Source organism: Vombatus ursinus, unplaced genomic scaffold (genome assembly GCF_900497805.2).
Source record: "Vombatus ursinus unplaced genomic scaffold, bare-nosed wombat genome assembly UNPS02009824.1, whole genome shotgun sequence".
In the NCBI taxonomy this organism is placed as follows: Eukaryota; Metazoa; Chordata; class Mammalia; order Diprotodontia; family Vombatidae; genus Vombatus; species Vombatus ursinus.
This window is the reverse complement of record NW_020949602.1, coordinates 8,222,124-8,231,664: the sequence shown is the minus strand read 5'-3', so window position 1 is coordinate 8,231,664 and position 9,541 is coordinate 8,222,124. Positions and strand designations below refer to the sequence as shown.

The 9,541-nt window shown below is 40.1% G+C and overlaps 1 protein-coding gene across 4 annotated transcripts in view; it reads right to left on the bottom strand.

The window, feature by feature from the left end:
* Positions 1–9,541, bottom strand: part of NFIA (nuclear factor I A) — a 464,681-nt gene that overhangs the window by 444,834 nt on the left and 10,306 nt on the right. For all 4 annotated transcript variants that reach the window (XM_027852710.1, XM_027852708.1, XM_027852711.1 and 1 more), the window contains exon 2: positions 7,432–7,963. In XM_027852710.1, the coding sequence (XP_027708511.1) occupies positions 7,432–7,963 (532 nt within the window). The remainder of the gene's footprint in view (positions 1–7,431; positions 7,964–9,541) is intronic.

The following is a 9,541-nucleotide window of genomic DNA, read 5'->3' as shown; positions in this document are numbered from 1 at the left end:
CACTCATTTTCTCTCTCATGCACACACATTCTCTCTCTCTCTCTCTCACACACACACACATACACGCACCCTACACCAGACTTTAAATACCTGATCAATTTCAGAGTAACACCCATTCCCTATACCACACTCCCTGACTAACACACAACTACTCCTTAGGAAAAACAGCGATGGCTGGTAATAAACCAAGGGCTGGGCCCCCTTCTGCAGCTGAATCTTCGTATTGTATGTTTCATCTCCCCATCCAATTCTCAAAATTGTTTTCAATAATCCATATTGACATTTGTGAACAATTAGACCAGCTACTGCTTCTGTGCATGACTTAAAAGGCTGCCGTGCTGCTCTGGGCCCTGTGGAAGCTGCTTGAGGGCTACCCTAAGGGAAACACCCAGCCCTACTGTGTACAGCAGTGACCACAACAAAGCCTGTGGTTTCTCCCACACTCGCCTTAAATAGATTTAAATTAATGCTGTTCATCATTGGGTGGAAAAGAAGGGAAATATAAAAAGGGCAGTAACTTGGGAAGGCAAAGCCAGCCAACAGAACTTGAAAATTTTCTTCCCAACATGCAGACCTCATAACTGTAAATGGGCTGACCTCCATTCAAGAGTTCCAGCCATGGAGGTAAAATGGTCCCTTCTCTCCTTGTCTAGGACAGATACATTCTCTCTGTCCTGGAATGAATGCCATTTCCCCAACAAGATGAAAAAGAAACCATACATATATGTATACATATACCTACATATATATGTATATGTATATATCAGGAGCGTGTGTGTTTGTGCATGCATATACACATCCACGTTGTGTGTAGAATGCCGCTTAGATGGTATGCAAAGAGCAAAATACAAAATTTCAAAGTCGTGCTCCAGAGGTAGCGTTAACACCCTAAATAATAATACACAACTACAGGGGCCCGTTATAAATCTAATGATAACAATAATAATAGCTAGTGCTTATGCAGTATATTAAGGTTGGCAAAATTATGCATATACATAGAGATATATCTATATCTATCGATATCAATATCGATATTATATAAAACTTTTGTCCTGAAATCACCCAGAATATCAAAAGCAGATTTCGGCCAGTTTTGCTAGTTATGAGGGCTAGTTATCAAGAGAAGGTAATTTTAAAAGTGCTTGGGGAGGCAGCCAACAGGTACCCGTCACACGGTGTGCTCTTGCTTAGGGTTCGGGTCAGCAGGGTAACGTGCCCTCTTAGTTACAATGGGAAGAAAGAACTAGCTGTGCCCTAGGCTAGATCCTATGATTGCCAAAATCCATTTGCTTCTCCTACACCTCAGGAACTCGGTCAACCTGCTTTCCAAAACAGAGTCTGCCATTGGGGTTGCTGAAGTCTTACTTCTGAGTCTGGGTGAGGATACAGACTCGTAATTCTGGGAAAGGTCCTCCTGAGATCATAAAGTCTGAAAGGGGCCAAGAAGGCTGTCTAGTCTAACCTTTTCCTTTTACAGGTGAGAAAACTGAGGACTCTGATGGTGAACTTACTTGCCCAGGGACACACTCACATTCATGATCTTTTCCAATCAACGCCAACTCTCACAGATGTACATGAATACACGTCTCTCTTCATGTTTGAGAACCTTAAAGAGGAATTTGGTCAAAGGATGCCGTGTCCCATAGTGGGTAGAGAGGTCACCCTGGAGTGAGGACAGATCTGGGGTTCAAGCTCTGCTCATGTGACTCCCCCCCTAGGCAATTTAATTTATTCTCAGCATTTCAGATAACTTTCCAAGAACCTGAGTTGCACAGCAGTATCAAAGGAAGGACTTTTTAGTAGCTAGAGATTTCTATACCACAGATCCCATTCCTTTACCTCAAAACAAACAAATAAACAAACAAACAAAAACAACAATCTAGAATCCTAACATTATGTAAGCAGGCAAAACTGTGAGAGAGGTCTCCTTGATGACTCAGACAGCTGACTTTGCAGTCAGGAAGATCTGAGTTCAAATCTGACCCACTTCCCAGCTGTGTGACCCTGGGCAAATCACTGGACCTCTTCCAGTCTCACCTTACTCACATCTGTAAAATGGGGATAATAACAACACCAACCTCTCAGGGTTGTGGGGACCAAATGGGGACAGCATTTTGTAAACTCTAACATACTATGTAAAAACTATTATTATTGTTATCATTTTAATTATTTCTATAGAAAAAAGACTTATAATGGACCCCTATAGGTGTTCATATTTAAGATGTTAAATCTACCCCTGGAAGATGACTTTGAAATTTCGTATTTTGATCATTGCATACCATTCTAAGGAGCATTCTATATACAACTTGGATGTGTACATGCATGCACAAACACACACACACACACACACACACACACACACACACTCCTGATCTTACACCTGCTCTTTAGCAGTAGGAAGTGGATTCTCAATCTGTCAACATAGCCATCTGGTCTAACTGCATATCATGGCTTTCTATAATACTATATGAAGGAATGACAATCAAGAAGCCAAAAAAATCATCTGAAATGCATCAGAACAGAAGAATCGGACCTAAGCCTTAAATGCACAAATGTGAGACAAACTGGAGACAAGCCAGGACACAAGCAGAATGATTTCAAGTTAGCTTTCACCCCATCCTCAGGGGATTAATGAGATGGTATAGGTGAGAAGGTGTGCAATGAAAGTCCAGACAGGTATATACTTTCACAAAGCACTACCAGGGTTTCTACGACACCAGGACAGTTTTCTCAGTGATGCACGGGATCTTTTTGAGTCCTTCCCTAACTCAGCTGCCCGCTGAACTCACTGCCCAGTGCTGCCACCATGGGAAGGGGAGACGGGTCAGCTGCAGTACTACCAGTAACAACTGCTCACAAACATTGCCCTTTACAAGGAAGATGTGCTCCTTCTGCGTTACAAGGCAAGGCAGCAAACACGTAGTGAACGCTCACTGTGTGCCAGGCACTGTGCTAAGCCCTAGGGATACAAATACAGGCAAAAAGAAAGACACAGGAATTGCAAAGTGTTCTTGCTAAGAGACACAGAGTGGGCAGAAAGGGGAGAGGGAATCTGGGTTTGAGTCCCACCTCCCTGGCCCAGGCAGCTCGCTCTTAAGCTTCGGTTTCCTCAGCCAGACAATGTGGGTAGTAACAACACTTGCTTCACAGGATTTGGTAGAGAGTCAAAGTGGAATAAAGTAAATAAGGATCTTAGTAAATCACAAAGCACCCAAAATTCTACGGGTTTTTGTTGCTGTTGCTATAACTGGTATTAGAGTTACTTTTAAATGAAGGCATCTCTTCAATTGCCTATTAGTATTACAGTCGATTATGTCTAAAGAAAAACAACCAAGTGGTATCTTTAAGGTGGAAGGTTAAGGTCACCTGGGATACTTTGACCTTGGGGAAACTAAAGGCAGTACAGTGCAGAGGAAACAGTAATGAGAAGAAAGAGGAAGAGAAGGAAGGGGAGGAAGAGGAAGAGAAAGAAGAGGAGGAGAAGAAGAAGAAATGATGATAATAATAGGAGTGTAGAGAGAATCCTAAGGCTTTACAGCATCTTATGTGCATGGCAATATCATCTGAGTAACAATAACTCTAGAAGCCGAATTTGGCAGATATTATCTTCATGCTCTCCTTTAAAACATCAACAACAACTAAGATTCATAAGGAGATCTGGCTTCCCAAACTGCTTTAAAAATTAGCAAAGGCATCAATGAAAGAGTATAATCTTATTTGCTTCATTTTTCCAAAGATTAAAAAAAAATCCTCCAAATTAAAACTACTTCCACTTAGACACACATATACACACATCTGTACACAGCTGTTTGGGTAGCTTTAATTCCCTCCCACACCCGCTAATGACAATTGTCAGAAATCCCAGGGGGGCCACAGCAATTCAGTGGCCCACAGACAGTCATCTACTCCCATCCTCTAGACAAGTCCTTAAAAAGTCTGACCTCTCACCCAATGGAGCTCCCTCAATTCAGAATCTTTTCTACCATCTGATTACCTTAGCAGAAGTTCAAATGGGGCAGTTAGGGGAAGAAAAAAAAAAAACCTCAAGAAAGTTCTCGGTTGAGTGCCTACTAATGAACAAAGGTTAACTTTATCTGAAAGGTCACATGCCTGGTGGCTAAGGTGATGACCTTAACAACTGAAATTGTGACCTTGCCACGTGCCGGGGATATTGTAGATTCTGATACAGATCATGTGCTAAAGGACTAGTCTGGCCATAAATTAGCTTTGACTCCCACAAAGAAGACTGTGGATTATGCTATGCTCATATCTTCAAGTTGCTATACAAACGGTCCACAGAACTCCAACGAAGCCTAAACCAAGGGTCTTAAAAATACTTCCATTCTATGAGTTGGAATGCCAGCCCTCACAGTAAGCGCTCAAATTTCACTACATTTTGGTTTTCTTAAAAAGAAAAAAATACATCAAATTCACATTACTCCGTTTCTCGTCGTCAAGAAAAAAAAATTGGCACCAAGATCCTGTATTGTACTTTGCAGCATCCAAATGCGTCTGAGAAAGAATAAAACATTGTTCCTTTAATAAGATAATTGAATCTGCATTAGCAGAAGCATTCTTCAAGTATTTACACGTGTGTTCTCTCAAAGATTACAATTTCCGACCAAAGAAAAGGCCTGAGAGCTAAGCAACAATTACCGCGTCCATTTTAGGAGGCACAGAGTATGTTGCTGTTGAAGTCATCGAGAAAAAGGCATTTTTGGAACCAGATACTCAATTTTTTTTTTAAAGGGAGAGAGAGAGGGAGATAAAAAAATAAATAAATAAATAAGTGCTTTGGATAAAAAGGCCACAATTGTCTTGGCATATAGCTCAAGGCACGTTTCAGAATCTGTGCCTCCTGCCAATACTGGCAAGTTCTCAAAACTTTTAAGGAGGTAAAAACATTGTTTAGTGTTTACAAATCTTCAGTATTCTAGCAGATGCTTGTCAAATCAGTTATATGTAAGTTGACCAACCTACCTAATATTTGAATTGGCAACTTCCCTTCCATAAATTACAGGTCTCGGACTCTCTTAGATCCAGCCTAAAACGTTTTCAGACAAAGGGCCCTTAATATTTTCTTTTGCAATGCTCCTGTCGCTCACACAGCAGAAGCCGCCATGACTGCAGGCCCGTATGAACCAATGGCCGCCGAGTTGGCCACTGTTCAGGCATTGCCAAGGATTCTGGGATACATCAAGAAAACCAAATCGAAAGGTAGCCCGATCTGTGATGTTTCCAATCAATCTTCCAGAGGCCTTCAGGGTGTGACTCAACCTACTCAGAAGATTCTAAATGTCATTTTACAAACGTATTCTCCCCTTACCCCTAACACACACACACACACACACACACACACACACACACACACACACACACACACACGCTACTGCCCTACCTAGATGCGGATCTGCGGGCAAATATGTTAGCAGAGTCCATTGGAACAATGATATCATGGAAAAGAGTCAGTAAGCAGCACATAAAGAATAGGAAGAACTTGGATAAGCTTAGTGTTTTTAACTCCAGGAGAATATTTAATTTCTTGAATGTTTGAGGTACGTACCAAGTTTAACCCACTGCTCTCTTATTTGGAAGGATGTATATCAAAATCAATTTCACCTGTTGGCAAACTCCAATCTCTAAGTTGGCCAAACCAAAGAATTTATTAGATTTTTAAAAATCTCTAACAGGTGACCACAAGACAAGATAGGTCATGGTAATTGGAGACCATGGTGGAACCAAGTCTATTTTTTTCCCCCCACAGGGGAACGAGTGAAATGAGGGAAACTTGTTTTTTTCTACCATCATCTCCATAGTGACATGTACATACAAAGAGATTTAAAATTATACTCTGGCAATATTTGGGCTTTTTAAAGTTAAAAACACCTGGGTTTTGCTAAAGAGACCATCTTGGAATACCTACTTTTTAATTTATGCTACCTCATACTGGCCAAAGCATATACACACTTTCCATTTTACCAAGAAATCTTTGATAATGTAACTATCACGACAACTTAGAGCTGACACTCTGGGAAATATTCACCTCCCCTACATCAATACTTGCTGGGTCCAAAAAATCACAGGACTGGCATGCCAAGTCCCTCCAGAGTCCCATGAAGGAAGGACCTGAAGGCATTCAATAGTTACATTCCCAAAGTATACACTGACATTCTCCTGTGACCTGACGACTCCTCAAAAAAAAATTTCATATTTCTGTAGGTCGCCAAAAGTCCCCGAAAAATAGTATAGTGTGGGTCTTCTGGTTAGTTTTTTCTATATTCCTCAGGAAAATAAATGAATAGGTAAGTAAATAAATGAAATATAAAAATAAATAAATGGATAGAGTAGATGGATGGATGGATAGACAGACAGACAGACAGACAGACAGATAGATAGATGGATAAAATAACCAACTGGTAAGATTCCACAACTTTCATTCTTCCATGTGGCTCAAGTAACCGCTATGACGGTAATCTAGCAAGACCGGTATGTACATATGAAAAGTCAACAAATTACACAAGACTTGAGCTTTCACATAACACAATGTACCTTTTGTCTAAACCAAGACTAAAGGAGGATATACAAATGCATTATTTCATGCAACTCTCAATCCGTTCCCTTCAAGCTGCCTCGCAAGATCTCCAGCAGATTCTCTAGCAAATCATTCTTTTTTTCCCCCCCGAAAGGAGTCTGTAAAAGACAACACTGACTCATTCCCTTTTTGAACCAATCCGAGTTGAATCAATCCCCAGCCTCAGGACGGTCCGCACTGCACAGACTGGTTCCTTTTGACATCAGCTTCTCTGTCAATTCCTCATAAGAATATTTGTCGCCCAACTCCTTTAAATACTAAGCTCTCCAATGCACACAGCTCCCAAATGGCTATACTCATGATATTTTTCCAGTGTAAAAGAACCGTAATTTGATAGGTTATGACTCAACTTTTCTTTTTTTTTTAATTGGCAGAATGGGCTTCAGAAAGTTCTCTCACAGAAGTACTAAGAATTTGTCCTCAGTAACAAACTCATGTGCTTTTTAAACCTGTCCCTTTGCTACTTCAAATACGCCCTTTGTTAGTTCTTCCCCATCTTTGCTTGTTTTGGTCAACAGCACTGAGTGTGTTTTGGACGTACCTACAGGAAGCCAACCTGCTTTCCTAACTACTTACCAACAGAACTCATGAGCATGAGTACTCACTCAAGGCTACGGTTTCCCACCTAAATGAAGGGTAGGTATGGCTGCTGAAGCTTTTCTGTTCTGGTCTGGGCCTTTCTTTGAGGCCCTCCTGCCTGCCCTACACATGCGGCGGGCTCCTCAGCAAGCTCAGAAAAACATTTGCAGAGCTGGCTGTCATTAGTATAACAGAAAAATATATGAGTAAGAAAATTTTTAAGTAACAGTAGAACAATATTTGGCTGCCACCACACTTACCTGCTGCGTGCACAAAATATGCCAAATATAAATCGAGTTCCTTAACAGAAACTCCTATGTGATGGGGCTGGACACACAGCCCTGGATTTGAGCATTGTGGGGACTTTACAAGGCGCTCTCCGTCAGTACTTTCGAGTGGAATACCTTTAAATAAAATCACCATCACAAGGTCCAACCTCCAGACTTTATCTGCCTGACGAAGACAGTCAATTCTTCGCATCTTGCCTTTCTGGTCTGGATTAGAAAGAACACAACATGGAGGCTTTTTCCCCGTAACAGTGAGAACAAAATCCTCGCGATACTCAGGTCGGATGTCTTTCCGTAATTTGGCCAGAAGTCTGGATGCCCATTTCTGTTTGACTTCAGGTTTCTCACTTAGCAACTCATCCTTCACTGCTCTCTCTTCCTCTTTTGACATGCGCTTCTCGTGTTTTTTAAAGTATTTCCGTTTTCGGGCTTGCAGGTTGAACCACGTGTACGCGAACGCTCGGACGTGGGGTAGAAGTGCTTCAATGAAGGGATGAAATTCATCCTGAGGAAGAGAATATTAAAAATATAAATGTGTATCTGTATCTGTGAACACAATGGAAACCAAAGAAAAAACACTTTTCCTTAAGAAAACAGTCACATTTTAAATGAAATTGCAGTTAGACATCCTCTGTATGGAGACTCCAGAAGTTTTCTAAAGGAAGGAGCCATAGGGAAACAAGTCCAGTATCACAACCCTACCAGAAAAAGAATTGAAAGGCTAAGTTAAAGAACATTTATTAACATTTATTCAGCATCACTGTTCAACGGGTCTTGTTAGTGAGTGAGGCCTAGTGTCCAAATTTATCCGAGATGGCCAATGGAAGACAAATTTACCCAGGGGAAGACAAACAGCCTTAGGTTAATCTTAGCTGGGTTTCAAAGCAGGCATATCTAACTTTGCTCTAGCTTTGACCCCACTACTTGTGGGGTAGCCAGGGCATGCCCGCCAGTTTGGCAAATCCAGAATCTTTATCTGCCAATCAATGTTTGTCCGTAGAAGTCCAAGTCAAGGCAGAGTAAAAATTTTCTCCGAGATAGATTTAGCAATGGCAATCAGTCATACTAGAAAGTGTCTCTCTGAGAGGCTTTACAGAGAGCTTTGAGACTCCGTGTAATTCATATTTATTATATTTTAATATTCCTTTTGAATGTCAAAAAGAGATAAAGCTATCCCCAAAAAATAGAAAAAAAAATCAGGAAATTTGGGCAGGTCCCCTTCAAAAGAAGATACAAATTATTACCTTTTATGTCTCTCTGACCAAAAAAGAATATGTCAAAAAACTAATGTCCTGACTACATAACATTTGGAGTAGATAATGAAAAAGGGGGGGTGGGGTAGTGTTGAGAAAGACGTACTTGTAAATAGAAAATCTGAAAGCCTCTTCATGACCAGAGAGGTTATAAATAGGTTTTATTTTATTTTATTTTATGTATGCAAAGAAGAAGAATGATTTGCTTTTAGTAAAAGAAATATTTCAGGTAGTCTTGCTAGGAATTGAAAAAGTCAGTGTTTTTCAAGTTTAGGATATTTTGATAAATATACTGTTAAAAGTAAAAGGCTATACATTTAAGTTTTATAAAGTACCAAACAAGTAAGTTGAATTTAATAGAGTATGATTAAATGTGTTATTTTATAACACCAATTAATTCAGTGACAATACTTGATATCTTCCAAGAAAATAAACCTGTAAGATATATAGAAGTAGAACCTACAGAAGGCTTTCCGAAACCACAGAATGCTTCCTTAATATACGGCTGTTCTCAAATGACTCCATCAAAAAATTTTTTCTTAAATAAAATAATGTATTTACTTTCAAACAAGTAAGGATTAAAATACACACACACAGAAAGAGTGTCTTGGTTGTACCAGTGGGGAAGAGGGGCACACTAATGTTCTAAAATATGCTTTCATTTTAAAATATGCTTTCTAATGTTCCTCTAAAGGAATATATATTTCAAAGTCCCAAGCAATTAGACATCCCCCCAACACACACACACACACACACAAACATACTGTCATCAATGTGCAAATATTACCTTAGCTTCATAATCTAATCAACACGTGCCCTTTATAGGCCAA